The 21458-nt window shown below is 39.3% G+C and overlaps 1 protein-coding gene across 4 annotated transcripts in view; it reads right to left on the bottom strand.

The window, feature by feature from the left end:
• Positions 1–224: 224 nt before the first annotated feature.
• The window catches only part of LOC147115865 (solute carrier family 25 member 36-A), a 99130-nt gene continuing 77896 nt past the window's right edge, over positions 225–21458 (bottom strand). For 2 of the 4 annotated variants that reach the window (XM_085990501.1, XM_085990504.1), the window contains 3 exons: positions 21000–21066; positions 14446–14735; positions 3922–10371 (listed from right to left, as the gene is read on the bottom strand). In XM_085990501.1, the coding sequence (XP_085846627.1) occupies positions 10178–10371; positions 14446–14735; positions 21000–21066 (551 nt within the window). In that variant the 3' untranslated portion in view covers positions 3922–10177. Of the gene's footprint in view, positions 3405–3921; positions 10372–14445; positions 14736–20998; positions 21067–21458 lie in introns of those variants that run through there. The other 2 variants (XM_085990502.1, XM_085990503.1) reach the window with 2 other exon arrangements.

Below are 21458 nucleotides of genomic sequence, written 5' to 3'. Positions count from 1 at the left end.
ACTTTAAAAGCATTAAATACACGTCAAAATTATGTTTAAAATTTGATGTGTTCCAAGAATTTATTGGCAATAGTAATTCCACATAATCATAGCAGTCCCACCTCTTCTAACGGGCATGTTGATGTAATCCCCTCCATCTGTGATACATGATGTTCAGAAGAATTGAAATATCAATGAAATAGATTTAATACTAAAATGTTAACAGCAATGTATAAAAAAAATAATTTATCAAGATTCAGCTGTTCCTTCATAGAAGCACAAAGGTTTTGTATACTTTAGAATATTCCTCAGGTAGGTGTAGTTAGAAAGCTGAAAATTAAATGGTATATGAAGTCCAGTTGTAAGGATAGGCGGTGACGGTTGTACTACAACGGAGGTGAAAGATTGTCCGACAGGCGACAGCTACTTTATACTTTGGATCTAGACTCTGCTGTTTACTTTGCTGCTGTAGTCAGTACTAGGTCGTGAAGGTTGTAACCCAACACCAATCAGAGATGCAAAAGCAAAATACTGCGGATGCTGGAAATCTGAAATAAAAACAGAAAATACTGGAAATACTCAGGTCAGGCAGCATCTGCGGAGAGAGAAACTCTGTTTCTCTCTCCACCGATGCTGCCTGACCTGCTGAGTATTACCACCAATTAGAGATGATTAAGTATACAAGGTAATTGCATCTTAACAAGGTGAAAACAATTACATGAACACCTGTTTCTGCCTGAAACACCCAGGGTGCTCAACATGTTGTAAGCAACAACTTTTGTAATTGACTGAAATGGAAATGGAAAATGGTTAACAATTTAGCTGATTTAAACTGACCGATTTAAACATAGGCGGTTTAAGTGGTGGGGGCTGTACCTGCATGGTTTTATCACATCTCATCTAGTGTAATGAGCATTAGTGCTCTAGGACACCGTCTACCATATTGCCAAGCAGCCTTCGAAAAGACAAATGGTAGATAATAGTTTTAGTTGACAGTAATGCTACTAGTTACTAATTGCCCTAAAAATCATGAAGAATGTAAGGCTACTTGTGACCATTAACCACAATTCCAGTAAATGGGCTCCTGGAATTTCTAACAAGTTAACTTTCTGCTCTTCGATTGGTTTTGATTAGGGTAGCTCCCTTCCTTTAAACTATTCTTATTGTACATACACACGAACTTAACCACAACTGCGCCATGTTCGACAAAGGAACACTTCTTTGCACTGCCACCCTGTGGTTAAAAGTGATATAGTAGCTTTTAAAACTGATCCTGTTGTGAATTGCACAGCATTCATTTTATTTAAATGAACACCTAACGAATGATTTTACTAGATGAATCAAAATTGAAAATCCCTGTACCATTTTCAACCAAAATTTGTTGTATTAAATGTAAATTCCACATGAATTTTTAAACCAATATTTGCATGTTTTATCACATATGCTGTCTGAAGTTAGTTCTCCACAATAGATTTCAATGCTTTTATAATTTCTACAAACTCGAGAGTTGAGAGGGGAAATAGTCAGTGACCGATGCTTTTGCAAGAGAACAATTTTCTCCCCTCCACCACTGAAGTCATTGACGATTGGTAGGATTCCACAGCTGACAGTCACCCTTCAGTACCTCACCCAAGCTTGCATTCATATGACTCTTGACAGCAGGGAGCATAACAGCTGAGCTCAATCAATTTCAGTGTCAGCTTTAGCTCCGCAGTAGCACTCTCACTTCGGGAGTCAGATGGTTGTGGGTTCAAGTCACACTAGAGCACATAATCTAGACCGACACTTCAGTGCAGTACTGAGGGTGTGCTGCAGTGTTGGCGGTGCTGTCTTTTGGATGAGATATTAAACCAAGGCCTCATCTGCCCTCTCACGTGGACACAAACAATCCCATGGCACTAATCAAGAGGAGCAGGGGAGTTCTCCCTGGTGTTGTGGCCAATATTTATGGCTCAACCAACACCTAAAAACAGTAATCTGGTCATTTGTGTGTCCTTGCTATGTGCAAGGCTTGTGGGACCTTGTGTGCAATTTGGTGCTCACATTTCCTACACTGCAACAGTGACTACACTTGATTGGCTGTAAAGCGCTTTGGGATGGCCAAAGATCATGAAAGACGCTATATAAAATGCAAGTTCTTTCATTCTCAATTGTTTCCATCAGACATTCGTACATGAGTCCAGTAGGCAGGGTTGGTTGACATTAATCAGAAGTGGGAGGTTTGCCCAATTTGTTCTCCGTAATCCAGGTACGCTGAGCCCACTTTAAATGTTTTACTGCCACCTCAGCTGAGATTGCCTCACTCAGTACAGGCAAGGGCTGAATTGAATCTTCCTCTGGGCCACCCTGATGTAATCACCGATTGTAATCAGTGTACGTACGCGAAGGATTTCCAAGGAGGGGTGCATCTTTGAAATGGCCTGGGAGCCAATCCTGAATCACCCACCCGAGGATATTATGCCACCAGAACAGTATAATTTACTGTAAATGGCTTAAACCAAGTAGTTTTTCTACATAGTTGCACATTACTCAAGCTCCAATGTGAGCAATTATCTCCTCAGGCATACTAGAAGGACAGGGTATAAATGTGCAGAAGTCCAAATAGAAGCTAGCAAATTCTAGGTTACTCTTAATCCAGCAATCAGTAGATAGATAAAAGGAACAGAGGCCTAGCAGGGCAGCAGCCTACTTGGGGATACTCAGAACAGGTGAAAATGACAAAACAATAAACAGCAGCTTTACAGATGAGGCAGAGTACAATTCCCACTCTGAAAATAAAATCAGTTTAGAGAAAATATTGGTGAATATGGATTTAATTTACAATGGCTTCTTGTATCCACGATGGCTTTTTACAAACTTCTTACCCCTTTACTCTCAATTTATAACACGCAACCTCTTCCTGTGCTGTACGTAGGCAAGAGGTTTCAGAATACAATATTCAATAGACTTTGAAAAATCCTGAAAAACATTGAATCACATGACATTTATATTGACATCTAGCAGTCATTTAAATGGCTTGTTTGCATAACTTCCAATTACAATAATGTTGAAATCCAGCAACAGGAAAAAAAAAGTCCACTCTTGGAAATATGCATTCTGGCCATTAAAAAAATTCACTGATCGAATTTCCTCAAAATTCTATGTAGAATCAGAATCCAACATTTTTACTTCTTACTCAGCCATCTCAACAGCTTATGTGCATTTACATAGTATATTATTGGAGAATCCAAGGGTGCTCAGACCGTACAAAGTAATGCACTTCCCTTAAAAGGGATTGTGTAATCCTCGCCGTCGCAGCAATTTCCCATAAATGCTTGCAGCAGTTGACACTTTGGTGGGTCTAGAATCAAAATGTAGCATCTGGTAACCACGAGCAGCACGTGGAATAACTGGCTGGTGCATCTGTTCAACGCTGCTGGGAAGTCCTAGAAGAGAGAGTAAAGAAGGTTTTAGAAGATCTCAAAAAGGTGGACGTGAGCAATCCGGAGACAAATGATGTGGATAAGGCAGTCTCATTCTCGAATATCTTTATCAATTTAACCTTGTGTTGCACGTGGAACAAGGAATTGCTGATTTCCAAGTTGCATTAAAAAATACACACACTGAAGAATCCTGAAAAATGTTGAATCACCTCAGACATTTATATTGACATCTGAATATCTTTTAAATGGCTTGTTTGAATAACTTGGAATTCAAAATTTTCACATTTGATTTAATAAAAAGAGTGTTGGAAACTGGACCCAATTCCTTGCCTTTAGTTTGTAATTCAAAAGATTTTGTAAATCTGTGAACCTTATACGTAAGCCAACCTTGCAATAATTTGTTGTGAATGCTCAGAAGTGAATATGAAACAGAATTGGGAAAAACCTAGAGAAAGCCATTACCTTTGGCTCCTGAAATATCAGTGATGATCCACACCAATTAAAAACAGCAGTCACAGCATCTATTTTATATTTTATTGACATTTCACAACATTCATAAATATGCACAAAATAGCAACTGCTAAAACTATATAGGTAAAGTGAAAATTAGTTGTAAACCAGCTTATTCGTGTATCAAATCCAGATGCCAAATTAGTAATAAACTCTTCCATTAGGTGACATTGTTTGAATGGTTTCCTACATTTCAAAGCTAAGATATGCATAATACGAGTAACTGCTTGACAGATAAAGGTTTTCAATACTTACACATGGGGAACCTGGGAGACTATTTTCTCACTCCAAAAATCAAAGGGAATTCGGAACTGATGGGCTTCATTGTACAAATAAATATAAAAAAGCTACAGAGACATGGACCATTCAGAGTCTGTAAGATTCAATTTTATTTTGCATTATAAAATACTGGATTTCAGGAAAGCAGATTAACTATATCTGAAGTATACACCTCCAACATACAGACTTCACCTCTTCTACACGGCAAATGTGTGTGGTGGTTGGAGGTGATGAAGGAAGGCCGATTGATAGATTGAGGTCTTTAACATTTTAGGATTCATAGGTGCATCAGCAACACAAAATGAAGGCAACTGAACATCAATGACGAGGAGAAAATTCCATCCACTGGTTCGAAGCTGCCTCAAATTTTACAATCTTGTGACTGTAAACAATGAAGGAGGAGGGAGAAAATCAAACCATGTGGATTCATTAGACTTTGCCCTTAACTATCAGAGATTTGCTGACTAAGTATTACATCTGTAAACATACAAGTGGATTCTATGAACACCAAAGGAGAATCTCATACTATAAATTTCTCCTTACTGTGTAATAACTTTAAATGTCAGTTCTTACCGTAGGAATCCATGTTTTTGTTGTCTTGTGCAGAAATTTTAATAATTTAGTTGTACCCCAATATCTAGGTTCACATCATGTTATAGGTTTGTGTGTATTCCGGTAATGTTTTAACATGTAACTAACATTTTAATGTGTAAAAATCAAATGAACAGTTACTCAATACAAATAAAGTATGCTTTCCAGCTATTCAACACAAATATGAAGAGCCACATCACAGAAATGCAGTAGTCTGCTTTAAATTAAAACTGATTTTGCACCACAAAATGTTAAACAAGTTATATAAATCATATTGAAATGTTTAATGTTGCACTGTGAAAATCTATTATAGCTCACAATCTCAGTCACATCATGATCAGACATCCAATATTTGTTTACTACAACCATCCAGAAATATGTTGAGCAAAGAAATGTGGATGAAAAAATTTAGTTGTAAACACCAATTTGAATTTTTGCTAAAGAGTGCATAGGCTAAGCCTTCATGAAGTTCTCTGATGCACTTGCTATTCATTTATATACTATTGAAAACCAATGAACAAAGCTGGAGCTATAAAAGATGAAAAAACATTGTGAATCAAATTATATATACATTTGTTTACATACATTATAATTTATGCCTGTGTAAGACAGTGCCAGTGTAGGAGCTAAAGCCTCCAAACTTCCTCCTTCTTTATCAACCATGCACAAATTGTCCTCATCTTCCCTTCATTTGATCCAAAGCCGTCATACCTTCCCCTTCAGTTGGAACAGAAGCATGATCAGGGCCTGGCACTTTTCCACTGCTTTCAGTGCTCTGCTGTGATCAGCTGACAAGAAATACACTTCTGTGCAGCAAGTCCAAATAGCTTTTGCTGCTCCTGTAACAGAACATCCAACTGCTGCCCAGGTTTCAAACTAGTTGCCTGGCTGAGAGCAGGTAAGAAAAAGGCATTGAATGGAAGTTGGGAACAGATTTAAAGGGTATCAAGACTGGAATTCAAATGATGGCCATCCGACTGGAGAATCCAATTCTCTGCTGGCAAAGCTACTGAGCACCAACACCACCAAGCTTACCAATATTTTCAGCATTATGTTGAAATAACCACGGTGGTAATATTAGCTCTAGAAAAATCATACTTGGCTGATTTCAACATTAATTTGCTGACAAGGGCACTTCAAAAACTGATTATGCACAATCACATTTTGTAGAGTACATTTTCTTGGGTGCCAGTAATAGTTATGAATTGGCTAGTCTCTAACTGAATGGTTATGATCCAATAGTAACTTATTTTGCACAAAAAGCCATCAAAAAGTATGATTAACAGATCAATTCTATACAACAATTAGATAAATCAACTTGAATCAAACAATTGTAAGTTTTATAAATAAGTGGACACAAACTTCCTAATGCCTTGCCCCCTACTTCTATCATTTAGTCAGTTTTAAGCAAATAAGCTATGAATCAACATTTACAAGATGCATATATGACAAATGAGTTATTGTTTGCCTCATACAGGACTGTGTTCCCAGTAAATAATGGAAACATTAATCCTATACACAACATTTAATAGCATTCACCAGGTTAGAAATTACCTGACACAGGAAACGCCTTGAAGCGGCAGTTGGCGATGTATATTCATAAACCAAAATGTAGCGAAAATATTACATTTAAAAATGGAGGAAAAAACCCACAGAACTTGAAAATATGACTTGATCAGCATGGCCTCAAGCTAGTAAAGGGAGTGTAACATTCAGCATTGTTCCCCCAGTTCAGATAATCAAACTTAACTGTATGACACAAGGTTTTACCCCCAACTATTTACCCAGAACTAACATGAATTTAGTTACTTTTATGCCCAATCTTGTTGAATGTCCCAGATATTATAGAAGACAGAGGGGGAAAAAAACTCAGTGCTTTAATGTGAGGAATATAATTTGTGGATATCATTACTGCTTGGTGGCTAAAGGGTAAATACACTACACGGTGCGGTAGTACACTGAACAGATCAGGAAGATCTCTGGTTTGAATTCCCACACGTTAAACTTAACTTAGTTTAACGCAGCCAGGATAGTGGTGGGAGCAGTAGAACTGTCCTCAGTGTCCTTATAGAAATATGTATGTAGGCATGAAGACAGGATTAGGCTCAACTGTGCTAGCATTGCTGCATGGACCAACAATACACTTGGAATGGGCACTTCGGCAAGACAAAGGAGGAGCACAGCATCTGCAGTCATACTTCAGCTGGAGTCCCCTCCTTCAAGCAAGGGACCTCCTTCAAACAAGGAGGGTGGTGGGGTGGGGTGGAGGGGAGGAGCGCATATCGACATCTATGTAATGTCCAAGAAGTGATATGGGCAAAAGAACTCATTACCTATATGCTTCTATCCCATCTCTTTTAATCAGTCTACAGGAGCAGCCATCCCCCTCCAGTTTGTGTTTATACCAATACCTGCACACAAAACAACATTGTTTCTTTCAGATTCTGTATTAAGGACAGATAAAACTTTAGACAAAGGACTGTATCTGAACATGAATAGATCAGCATACCTTTTAAGCTTAATCTAAACTTCTCTTCCCCAAATTAATTGAGAAAAATACTGTAGCTCATTCCTCACTGCAATAGAATTCATTTAGGATTGCCTTATCGTTCAACTTGATCTTCAATTATGTTTACAATATTTGGACAAATATCTAAAACGCATTGTCCGACAATAAACTGAACCAAAAAGGTATTATTTAGCAGTAAATATTGGCATAACCTTCTTTTACTCAGACCAACACCTATTAATACAGAAAGGCAATAAGATTCTACACAAATATGGGAACAAGAAACTTTGTACTGTATTATATGGACATCAAAACTAGGGACACTAAAAATTGAGTCATGTAAACTCTGATCTTGCTTAAATTGAGTGTATAAATATTGGTGAATCTGAAACATTGGATGAGGCATATTTGTGTGAACTCGTAAATGTTTTCTTCTAGCTGTTTAAATATTCTTACGCAACAGGGCGATATACTATATTTAGTTAGAGCATGCAGGAATCCCACATAGAATGCATACTAATGAAATTGCAGTAGCATTTGCTAAATATTCCATTTTTAATCCTTTGCAATGCAAAAGCACTAGACTTAAGAATTAATGATCTTGTACAGAGTACGTACATACATTATTTGCATCCAAGGATGCATTATGCAAAAGGATCAATCACACTTTAGGACTGGAGTTGAACAGCAATATTGTTGCAAAGTATCAGTCTTTTAATAAGCTGGCATATTTACTTTAGATATACTGTAGGATGTCAAATTCTGTTAACAGTTTGAGTGATCACATAGTTATTGGTTGTAGAATTAAAACAACAAGGGCTAGGCAATGTAGAAGCTGCATAATCCCAGCCCAAGTGCAGACCAGATTCTTCCAGGATACGACACACTCAGTAATGAGAAATGGCCATTAAAATTTTTTTTTTTTTTTTTTTTTTAAAGTCCTAGGCATTATAGCTCAACACGGGTCTTTTGCGTTTGAGATTCTGGATGGTTAATATTTTTGAAAATAGATTTACACTTACTAATAGGCGTAGATGACTAAACTGTAAAATCACATTAATACTGCGTTGCTACTTGTTTTTTTTTTTTAAATGAAGTTATTCTGCTCTAGTACCACAACTTGCCAAATGCACCTACACTTCCATCAGCTGTATTGAAAAATGTCATTGAGTTGTAAACAAATTGTGTGACACATCCTTCAGTTATCTCATTCCTATCTGTACACAGTGCACTGATCATCAGTCTTCTGTTGCTTAAACCGTCAAAATGTTAAAACTCAGTTTCTGTCCCCCAGCTCATCAGAATCTGTTTTATGCATAAACAAAATTGTACTATAGCAAAATATGGAGCGATTTTAGCACGGTCTCTTAAGTTCCACTTTATGATCAGAGGAAACACCTCAAAGCAAAATGAGATTTAAAAATTAAAAAATTGTTCAGCAGGGTTCAACAAATGCAAAAATGTAGGTTGCAAATGCTTAAGAATATGCTGTAGCAGTACAAAATCCAAAAATACATAAATTAGAGAGAGTATGGGTCTAGAAGCGATTTATACTGCACAATGGACAGCTCTATTAATGTAAGCTATATTAGACTGAACAGACTTCTTTTGTGAAAGGTTTTCTGTTAACAGCATTTTGACGATTTATGAACTGAAACCATCAGAACAAACAAAATCCACAAGGTAGAAAGGCCACAAAGTGCTTGAGGAAATTTTCTAGACAGTCACCTACTTCAGCATAAAATTCACATTTGTAACATATACACTATTATAGATTTTTTTCTTCAAACCGCTCCATTTGTAAAACATTAGCATCCCTTTTTGTAGGCATCTATAGGCTGATTACATTATGATGCTTATGTTTGTGCAATCATTCTTAGTTGATTTCGGTTTCTCAAACAATTCTTAACACAGCCTATATATATAGCCCACAATAAGTACATGCAACTTTTCAAGGGGAACACTAAACAAATCAATCTTAAATTATCTTGCTTTACATTCATTACCATCATATTTTAGATGCCAAGTGAACCAATTCTAAAAATATTTAGTGATCAACAGAGGAGCATTTCATCGAGTTTAATTAAATTTCTGCATAGTTGGGTATTAAAGTAACTGATACACTGCAATGTTACTGTGCAAACCTGTCAAGTGTTTTCTTCAGGGAAATTACAAGACCATCATTTTTCTGCTGTTCTGAGAGAAACTCTTGTACCAGGACACTAGATTGGAATTGATGCATTTCTGGCTTTATTCAAAAATTGTAAAATAAACCCTAGAAAGCACCACTATGATGCAATATTCTATAGGCTTCAATATTGAAGGAAGAATTTAAAACACCTTTGCTACATTTTCACTTTAAAATGTGATCAGTAAGAGTCACTATAGATAAATATGGGTGAGGACCTCAACTTCCACCAATTATGGATTGCTTCCAATATTGTTGGAAAAATGTGCATGGTAACAAGAGTAGATTTTTTGCACTTAGCCAAGTGAAAGCGCTATAAGAATTATGTTTGTATGATTAAAAAAGGTATTCAGCCAAACCACTAAAATTGAAAACTTTAGGGGAAAAAAACTGATACTATAATGAAATATGGTACATAAAGAAACACTGAACTAAGATAATGTAAAATTTAGATTTGTTCAACTGTTCCCCGCCAAGTGAAGTGATTCTGTCTTTTTAGTCATTGCCATAATGATTAATGGCAGCTCCAGGGTCAGAGCAGGTTTTCTTCAGGAATCAGACACATTCTCGGTCTTAACAGCAGCTTAAATCTTCACAATTGATTCATCTTTCTTTCTCAGTGTTAAAATCTATCTGGGGTTTTCTGGTCCAGTCAAATCCTTTGGTCTTCCATGTTCTCACATTAAATCAGCATTTTCATTATCCATCAAGCAGGTAAACTACGAGCTCATAGGTGGCCATCATTATAGCGGTGTTTGGAATCTGTCGGACCAGATGAGTGATAAGACCACGATAGAGTGATCGGTAACCTTCTTCAGATATTACTAATGAGAATGTCTGAAAAAAGGATCTGTATTTTGTTCCTTCTTCTCGTAGCCTAGTTCTTATGACCTCTGTATAAAAGAAATGTTAAATGGTCAATTTATGGTAAAAAAAAAATGCACATCTCAACAGTGGCATTGTCTAGTCTCATTTCACATGGGACTTCCATGCCATCAGTATGTGCTGGAAAGCTGATTCTCAGTACTGAAAGACAATGTTCAAATCCACAGTGCCAATCACGCTCGCCCATTTCCTGTGACTGTGTTTACCCCCCCCTTTCACATTTATAAATTCTGTTTGGTTACATTTCTGTGAGGTTTATAGAACATTGCAATAGTTCTGGGTAATCCGATGTTCCAAAAGATGTTGAAAACCATTAAAAAAAGTGTTAGGTGACCTAAACAGATGTCAAATATAAGGCAACGACTTTAAATTTTAGACTAGTACGTTGAGGAGCCAACTAGGGAACAGGCTATCCTAGATTGGGTATTGTGCAATGAGAAGGGGATAATTAATAATCTTGTTGTGCGAGGTCCTGTAGGGAAGAGTGACCATAACATGATAGAAAGAAGAAGTCCAATCCAAAACTAGGGTCCTAAATCTAAAAGGAAACTACAGTGGTATGAGGAGTGAGTTGGCTATGATAGATTGGGGAGCTTCATTAAAAGGCATGATGGTGGATAGGCAATGGCTAACATTTAAGGAACGAATGCATGAATTGCAAGTTATATATTCCTTTCTGGCGCAAAAACACAAAAAGGAAAAGCAGCCCAACCATGGGTAACAAAAGAAATTAAGGATAGTATTAGATCCAATGAGGAGTCATATAAAGTTGGCAGAAAAAGTAGCAAGCCTGAGGATTCGGAGCAGTTTAGAGTTCAGCAAGAAAGGACCAAGAGATTGATTAAGAGGGGAAAAATAGAGTATGAATGTAAACTTGTAGGGAACATAAAAGCGGATTGTAAAAGCTTCTACAAGTATGTAAAAAGAAAAAGATTAGTGAAGACAAATGTAGGTCCCTTAGTCAGAAACGGGAGAATTTATAATGGGGAACAAGGAAATGGCAGAGCAATTAAACAAATACTTTGGTTCTGTCTTCACGGAAGAGGACACAAATAACTTCCCAGAAATGCTAGGGAACCAAGGGTCTAGTGAAAAGGAGGAATTAAAGGAAATTAGTATTAGTAAAACAAATAGTGCTGGAGAAATTAATGGGACTGAAAGCTGATAAATCCCCAGGGCCTGATAATCTGCATCCCAGAGCACTAAAAGAGGTAGCCATGGAAATAGTGGATGTATTGGTTGTCATCTTCCAAAAATCTATAGATTATGGAACAGTTCCTGCAGCTTGGAGGGTGGCAAATGTAATCCCACTATTTAAAAAATGGAGGGAGGGAACTACAGATCGGTTAGCTTAACATCAATAGTAGGGAAAATGCTAGAGTCTATTATAAAGGATGTTACAACAGGACACTTAGAAAATATCAACGGGATTAGACAAAGTCAACATGGATTTATGAAAGGGAAGTAGTGTTTGACAAACCTACTAGAGTTTTTTTTGAGGATGTAACTGGTAGAATAGATAAGAACCAGTGGATGTGGTGTATTTGGATTTTCAGAAGGCCTTTGATAAAGTCCCACATAAGAGGTTAGTGTGCAAAATTAAAGCACATGGAATTGGGGGTAATATACTGGCATGGATTGAAAATTGGTTAACAGACAAGAAACAGAGAGTAGGAATAAATGGGTCTTTTTCGGGGTGGCAGGCGGTGACTAGTGGGGTACCGCAGGGATCAGTGCTTGGGCCCCAGCTATTCACGATATATATCTCAATGATTTGGATGAGGGAACCAAATGTAATATTTCTAAGTTTGCTGACGACACAAAACTAGGTGGGATTGTGAGTTGCGAGGAGGATGCAGAGGCTTCAAGGCAATTTAGACAAGTTGAGTGAGTGGGCAAATACATGGCAGATGCAGTAGAACGTGGATAAATGTGAAGTTATCCACTTTGGTAGGAAAAACAGAAAGGCAGTGTGTTATTTAAATGGTGATAGATTGGGAAATGCTGATGTACAAAGGGACCTGGGTGTCCTTGTACATCAGTCACTGAAAGCAAACATGCAGGTGCAGCAACCAGTTAGGAAGGCAAATGGTATGTTGGCCTTCATTGCAAGAGGATTGGAGTACAGAAGCAAGGATGTCTTACTACAGTTGTACAGGGCCTTGGGTGAGACCACACCTGGAGTACTGTGCGCAGTTTTGGTCTCCTTACCCAAGAAATTATATACTTGCCGTAGAGGGAGTACAGCGAAGGTTCACCAGACTGATTCCTGGGATGGCAGGACTGTCATATGAGGAGATTGGGTCGACTGGGCCTGTATTCACTAGAGTTTAGAAGAATGAGAGGGGATCTCATTTGAAACTTCTAAAATTCTGACAGGGTTAGACAGACTGGATGCAGGGAGGAGGTTTCCCCTGGCTGGGGGGGTCTAGAACGAGGGATCACAGTCTCAGGATACAGGGTAGGATATTTAGGACTGATGAGAAATTTCTTCACTCAGAGGGTGGTGAACCTGTGGAATTCTCTACCACAGAAGGCTGTGGAGGCCAAGTCACTGAATATATTTAAGGAGATAGATTTCTAGACACAAAGGGCATCAAGGGGTATGGGGAGAGGATCAGCCATGGTCATATTGAATAGTGGAGCAGGCTCGAAGGGCCGAATGGCCTACTCCTGCTCCTCTTTTTCTATGTTTCTAAATCTACATCTAGGTTACTGACTACTTGTAACCTCATTTCAGCATTTCTGATCAAGATGGGGAAGTGAGTGGATGCTTGGCATGGGGATCCCCCATCAGTACACCGTTGGCAGGCTGGTCTGCACCCCTCGTGTTGGCATGCCTGTTTTCCACTTTACAGCTCATCTTTTTCTTGTGCCCATTTCGCCACCACCCACCTCCCCTTTCCCTCATTCTGTTTCCTCTTGTAAGCTGTCCATCTAATATTTTCTAGTTCTGTTGATGGCCAATGCCCGAAATGTTGACTTGTCACTTCTCTCCAAATGCTGTGCCTCACTTGCTGAGCTTTTCCAGCATTTTCTGTACTTGTTTGAGATTTCTAGTGTGATGTTAGTTTTTGTTTCAGGGTATATTGAAAGTCCGTCCGCCATTCAAAAGTGCAGTTGCTACTTAAATGCTGGTGAAAGTTACTAGAAGTCTGTCCATTACAAACTGCAGATATAATACAACAACTTACATTTATATAGCACCTTTAATGTAGTAAAATGTCCCAAAACACTTCACAGTAGAGTTATCTAACAAAATTTTACACCAAGCCACATAAGGCGATATTAGGACAGGTGACCAAAAGCTTGCTCAAAGAGGTAGGTTTTAAGGAGCATGTTAAAGGAAGAGACGGAGAGATTTAGGGAGGGAATCCTAGAGCTTAGGACCTAGGCAGCTGAAGGCACAGCTGCCAATGGTGGAGCGATTAAAATCAGGGATGTGCAATAGGCCAGAATAGGAGGAGCGCAGAGATCTTGGATGGTTGGAGGAGGTTAGAGATAGGGAGTGGGAAGGTCATGGAGGCATTTGAAAACAAGAATGAGAATCAAAAAAATTGAAATGCTGCTAAAGAATAGTCATTAGAAACTACTGAAAATAATCTTCAGCCTTAAGAGTCAGCCAATGGAATAAAAAATAACCAGATTTACATTTAGATAAATTAAAGAACCTCACATATAGTTTACTATAGCTTAGTATTCAAAAGTTCATTTAGCACTATATAAAATTTAGTATACAATTTTGGTGGACCTGTATAACTTTTCCCACATATTCAACTGGGAAAATGGGTTTGATGCAATGAACAAGTTGTGGCTCTATTCTGTTATATACCCAGTCGGAAATTGTTTTAAATCAAGTCAAAGATATCCCCCACAAAAGAAGTAATGGGGGAATCTGGGGATAGAATGAGGGCAGGAAGAGCAAAGGAGAAGTGAGGACTCGCTGATCAGAATAGGTTTTACCTACCCTAGATTTAACTGCAATAGCGTTTCTTTTTAACATGTATAGAAAACCTGTAACAGACTTGAAAAAGCACCAAAAATAAACTGAAAGATTCAGATGCACACAAAAAGATACTAACCATGTGGATATGCTATACTGGTGGCACATGTTTTAGATGTTGCAGCAGCCAGCATCAGGGCAATAAAGTCAGAGGCATATTTTACAGAATCTTCTTCATGATCCATGTTTGAAGATGCCTTAGATTGCACCAGTTTTTGCTTTATGCTTTCATAGATTACAAAATGAATCACAGTCTCGGAGATGCCTGCATAGGAAGCGGACATTCCTCTGTAGAAGCCTCTGATACCATCAGAGCGATATACTCTTCGCACACATTCAAAAGCACTCATTCGCCTTTCACCTCTGTTCCTACAAAAAAAAAATAGGCTAGTAATTCCAATTAAACAATTTCTATACACCTTTTCAATACCTTCTATATGTCGCAACAGAACTTGATTTAAAGCATTAGATAGCTGGCAATTCTTCGACAGGTGAGCAATCCTGTCCAAACAATAAAACAGAACTTCATGAGCTCTTAAAATACATTATAACAGTAAAAATGCACAGTATAAGATGACTTTCATTTGTGGTAATTGGGTAAGTGGTGATTGTGTCAGTAGGACTTCTCCAGCATGAAAGAAAAAGATGCTTCTTGGATAGCTTTTGCTATCCTTCTATTTAAAATTCTAGTTGTACAAAAATATGATCGCACAGTGCAGTCCCCTAATGTTGCAGTGCACTTAATATGAAAGCCTGAGGCACTATTATGTAAATGCAAAGACTGCCTGTCTTTCCATAACACAGTCTTATATAGACTCTCTCATAGCAGAAATTGCACAAAAGGTTATCACAACACACTGAGGTACATCATTTGGAAAGAGGCTCAGGGAAAAAGTAATCTTTCCTTCAGTCAAGAAACCTGACAACATCCTCACTTTAACAACTAGTGCTTCTGTGCCATCATAAAATAAATAACTTTGTCTATACTTATGGAGCAACTGGTCTAGAATTTACAATACTGATAATATATTCAGAGTTTTTTTTAATGGCTTCTAGATCCAGATCTAGACTATGATCCATCTATCAGTTATCCTTGGTGTACATGAGAAAGTAGATATGGCTAAAGTTAGCACAGGAATGCACTATTACAATCATGTGTACTCTAGTGTATGTGACAATGAATGGAGTACCTTTATGTGAATCAATTCAGTGCTGGCCGTCATGACCCTGCGAAACGGACAGCAACTTCTGGCGTCCGCACATGCACAGTTGAACGCGGAAATTCATAAGATGCTGTCAGTGATTCCCTGCTCCTCCACAGGGTCCACGCAGACGGCAATCTTTAGAAATCACAAACTATTGCGAACTTCCCCTTTTACTATTGGTTAAAATCCCCCGAAAAAGTTACGCCTTTTGAATGAGGTGTAACTTGTTTTTTAAATGGCATACCAAGTCATAACTACTGCTGAACAACCTCTCTGGCCCTGAAAAACTAAATTTTATATTTGTGGACTATCAAATTTTTCCATTATAAAAATTCCATGTTTTTAATATATATTTTTTTTAAGTTTGATATTTCAGCTTCTACCTTAATCCCATGTGTATGTCCCAATTCTTATTTTGCTCTCAATTAACTTAAAAAAATTTTTTTTTTACAATCAGTCCATTTTACTTCCTGGTCTGCCGTCTGTGCGAATTCTTCAATGTAATTGGCTGCTTAGTCTGTTTCATGACATCACAGTTGCTGGACACCGGAGATCCCCTAGAGTTGTCGCCAGAATCAAACGATCAGGAAAGGTGAAATCCACGCCAGAGATCGCTAGATCGTCATGGGCAGCATTCTTTGAAGTCAGTGGCAAGCGTCGTCACTTCACCGCTGACCGCAACATCTGGGCCAATATTTCCACAAGCAAATTAAACAGCATGTTGCTTTTTCATTCTAGGAAGGACTAATTTGTGAAATGATGGTATTTGCCTTGAGAGACAGCCTCACAATGTGATGTCAATATCATGTGATTTCACATGCAGTGTGCACCATCAATAATTTCATGCAATGTTTCACATGCAATTTAGCACAAACACACTGATCACATTATATTAATATCACTGATAACCCATTTTAGTAAAGCCAAGAAAGGCAGTAGTCAGAAAATGCCTCATCCGTGATCAAGAACATGGGAAGGTTACATAAGAACATAAGAAATAGGAGCAGCAGTAGGCCATTCTGGGGTACAGAATTCCAAAGATTCACCTCCCTGAGTGAAGAAATTGCTCATCAGCCCCAAATGGCCAACCCCTTAATCTGAGACTGTGACCCCTGGTTCTAGACTCCCCAGCCAGGGGAAACATCCGCCTTGTATCTACCCGGTCAAGCCCTGTAAGAATTTTCTATGTTTGAATGATTACCTCTCATTCTTCCAAACTCCAGAGAATATAGGCCTAGTCTACTCAATCTCTCCTCATAGGGAAATCCCCCCATCCCAGGAACCAGTCTGGTGAACCTTTGTTGCACTCCCTCTATGGCAAATATATCCTTCCATTAGGTAAGGAGACAAAAACTATACACAATACTCCAGGTGTGGTCTCACCAGGGCCCTATATAATTGCAGCAAGACATCTTTACTCTTATACTCAAATCCTGCAATAAAAGGTCAACATACCATTTGCTTTCTTAATTGCTTGCTGCAATTACCTGCAAGTTAACTTTGTGATTCGTGTACAAGGACACCCAGGTCCAAATTCAGTCCTCTGCCCCTGCTTTCTCCCCATATCCCTTGATCCCTTTAGCCTTAAAAAATATATCTAACTCCTTCTTGAATATATTTAATGAATTGGCCTCTACTGCCTTCTGTGGTAGAGAATTCCACAGGTTCACCACTCTCTGGGTGAAGAAATTCCTCCTCATCTCAGTCCTAAATGGCTTACCCCTTATCCTTAGACTGTGACCCCTGGTTCTGGACTCCCCGGCCATCGGGAACACCCTTCTTGCATTTAGTCTGTCTAGTCCTGTTAGAATTTTATAAGTTTCAATGAGATCCCCTCTCATTCTTCTAAACTCCAACGAATACAAGCCCAATCGACCCAATCTCTCCTCATACGTCATTCCTGCCATCCCAGGTATCAGTCTGGTGAATCTTCGCTGCACTCCCTCCATGGCAAGAACACCCTTCCTCAGATAAGGCGACCAAAACTGCACACAGTACTCCAGATGTGGTCTCACCAAGGCCCTGTACAACTGCAGCAAGACATCCTTGTTCCTGTACTCGAATCCTCTCGCTACAAAGGCTAACATACCATTTGCCTTATTAACCGCCTGCTGCACCTGCATGTTTACCTCCAGCGACTGGTGTACAAGGACACCCAGGTCTCATTGCACTTCCCCTTCTCCCAATCTATTGCCATTCAGATAATAATCTGCCTTCCCGTTTTTGTCACAAAAGTGGATAACCTCACATTTATCCACATTATACTGCACCTGCCATGCATCTGCCCAATCACCCAACCTATCCAAATCATACTGGAGTTTCTCGGCATCCTCCTCACAGCACACACGCCCACCCAGCTTTGTGTCGTCTGCAAACTTGGAGATATTACATCTAGTTCCCTCGTCTAGATCATTAATATATATTGTGAATAGCTGGGGTCCTAGCACCGATCCCTGCGGTACCCCACTAGTCACTGCCTGCCACCCGGAGAAAGACCCGTTTATTCCAACTCTTTGCTTCCTGTCTGCCAACCAGTTCTCTATCCAAGTCAGTACCTTACCTCCAATCCCATGTGCTTTAACTTTGCACGCTAATCTCTTATGCGGGACCTTATTGAAAGCGTTCTGAAAGTCCAAATACACCACATCCACTGGTTCTCCCTTATCTATTGTACCAGTTACACCCTCAAAAAATTCCAGTAGATTAGTCAAGCATGATTTACCTTTTGTAAATCCATGTTGACTTTGTCCGATCCGGTCGCTGTTTTCCAAGTGCTCTGCTATTACATCTTTTATAATGGACTCTAGCATTTTCCCCACAACCAATGTCAGACTTACCGGTCTATAATTCCCCGTTTCCTCTCTACCACCTTTTTTAAATAGTGGGGTTACATTAGCTACCCTACAATCCATGGGAATTGTTCCAGAGTCTATAGAATTTTAGAAGATGACCAGCAATGCATCTACTATTTCTAGGGCCACTTCCTTAAGTACCCTAGGATAGGCCCTGGGGATTTATCGGCCTTCAATCCTGTCAATTTCCCCAACACTATTTCCCTACAAATACTGATTTGATTTCAGTTCCTCCCTCTCATTAGACCCTATGTTCCCCAACATCTCTGGGAGGTTATTTGTGTCCTCCTTTGTGAAGACTGAACCAAAGTATGTATTTAATTGGTCTGCCATTTCTTTTAAACTTTTAAAAATTCTAACAGGACTAGACAGCTTTCGATAAGGTCCCGCATAATAGATTAGTGTGTAAAGTTAAAGCACATGGGATTGGGGGCAAGGTACTGACTCGGATAGAGAACTGGTTGGCAAACAGGAAGCAGAGAGTTGGAATAAACAGGTCTTTTTCCGAGTGGCAGGCAGTGACTAGTGGGGTACCACAGGGATCGGTGTTAGGACCCCAGCTATTCACAATATATATTAATGATCTAGACGAGGAAACTAGATGTAATATCTCCAAGTTTGCAGATGACACAAAGCTGGGTGGGCGTGTATGCTGTGAGGAGGATGCAGAGAAACTCCAGCATGATTTGGACAGGTTGGTGATTGAGCAGAAGCATCGCAGATACAGTATAATGTGGATAAATGCGAGATTATCCACTTTGGTGGCAAAAACAGGAAGGCAGATTATCTGAATGGCAATAGATTGGGAAAAGAGGAAGTGCAACGAGACCTGGGTGTCCTTGTGCACCAGTCGCTGAAGGTAAGCATGCAGGCGGTTAAGAAGGCAAATGGTATGTTGGCCTTCATAGTGAGAGGATTAGAGTACAGGAGAAAGGATGTCTTGCTACAGTTGTACAGGGCCTTGGTGAGACCACACTTGGAGTATGGTGTGCAATTTCAGTCGCCTTATCCGAGGAAGGATGTTCTTGCCATGGAGGGAGTGCAGCGAAGATTCACCAGACGGATACCTAGGATGGCAGGAATGACGTATGAGGAGAGATTGGGTCGATTGGGCTTGTATTTGTTGGAGTTTAGAAGAATGAGAGGGGATCTCATTGAAACTTATAAAATTCTAACTGGACTAGACAGACTAGATTGCAGGAAGGATGTTCCCAATGGCAGGGGTCACAGTCTAAGGATAAGGGTTAAGCCATTCAGGACAGAGATGAGGAGGAATTTCTTCACCCAGAGAGTGGTGAACCTGTGAAATTCTCTGCCACAGAAGGCAGTAGAGGCCAATTCATTAAATATATTCAAGAAGGAGTTGGATATATTTCTCAAAGCTAAAGGGATCAAGGGATATGGGGAGAAAGCAGGGACAGGGTACTGAATTTGGATGATCAGCCATGATCTCATTAAATGGCGGAGCAGGCTCGAGGGGCCGAATGGCCTACTCCTGCTCCTATCTTCTATGTCTACGTTTCTATGAGAGTAGGAAGATACAGAAGTAGTGATGGGTTGGGGTACGAAATTGAGTTTGGGGGGGGGGGGGGGGGGGGGCAAAATACGAGGGAAGAAGGTAAGATGGCATAGCCAGGTGACAGGAAGTGGGGAAAGAGCCAGCGAGGAAAAAGGAGATAGAATTAACGGGGTCTGGAGTCGTATGCACGTGAATTCTCAGAGTGAATTCAGGTTATTAAAGACTTGAGTTGTCCAATACAGACCGGGCAGATCTCAAACAATTGAGCATTTTAATAAAAAAATATATTCCTGAGCTCACAAGCAATTGGAAATTGGCTGCAAATGCTGGACAAGAATGGAATTAGTCTCTGCTAGGATGCTCAACAGAATTGCACCTAGATCATGTCCTGTAGTAGAATGTAATTAGTTTCCATCCTGGTTTAAAGGACTTTCACCTTATTGCTAATCATGTCAAACAGGAAAGCTAGGCATTGCTGGAATGCACTGCAACAAAAAAGTGAAGTACAAAGGCTTAGGTATTTTACACAGCAAATCAAAATACAGGATCAAGGCATTCATTAAAAAAAATCTTTCATCTCTATGTGGAGCTTCCAACACTTCAACTCTTGAAAAGGGAACACATTGCAATTTGTTCATTTGCTAACAATTTACATGAAAATACATGTACTATGATACAGGAAACTTTGTGCTATCCGGCACCCACGGGACCGAGCTGCTGCCGTTGCCTCAAAACTGCCGTACTCTCCAGAGTTAATGTTGAGAGATACGGAGATTCTAATCTCCGTATTTGACAACAAACACTGTTGCTTAGCAACAGCTTCTAAACACTCGGGTGTGGCCCTAAAGCTCTGTAGCTGAAGCTGTTGCTATAGCTACAGACCTTGCACAGCTTGACTGTCCAAACAAAGCAAAAAAAAACAAAAATAAAAAATGGCTGCTGATTTTTGCCAGTGGCTCCAGATTGCCGGATAGCACAAAGTTTCCTGTATATAACATTTCATTTCCCACCCCTCCCCGCCTCATAAAATACTAAAAAGTACTAAGGACTTATTTACCGTGCTTCTAGTTGCAAGCGTGTCTTTATTAGCCAGATGGGATTGGTGGCTGTAATAGCAGTAAAGCCTGGGAAGAAATAACAAATACTCAAAACAAAGACTCTGAACACTGAAGTCAAGAGCTGATTTTAATGATCTGCTCAAGCAAATCCACATTTTAATATTTACTGCATATAAACTACACGTAGGCAATTTATGAATTTTGTGATACTTTATTTTTCAAACTGGCAAATGCCCTCACGATACTGAAATAACAAATCAACTGAAATTGACCGAAATTGTAAAATGGAAATATGCATGCATAAGCAGGTCTGCTCTTTAAGCAAATTCTACTCATCATGGCGCCAGTCTCCCAGAATAGAAATACTGTAGTCACATACAAGGGGTTGGGGAAAAAAAATAAAGGGGGAAGAATTGCTTTGGTCGTAGCGAGATTGAAAACCACATTTTTAAAAAATG

The sequence above is a fragment of the Somniosus microcephalus genome, chromosome 6 (genome assembly GCF_052327205.1).
Source record: "Somniosus microcephalus isolate GS21.2 chromosome 6, FLI_Smic_1.0, whole genome shotgun sequence".
NCBI lineage: Eukaryota > Metazoa > Chordata > Chondrichthyes > Squaliformes > Somniosidae > Somniosus > Somniosus microcephalus.
This window is presented reverse-complemented; position numbering and strand designations above follow the sequence as displayed.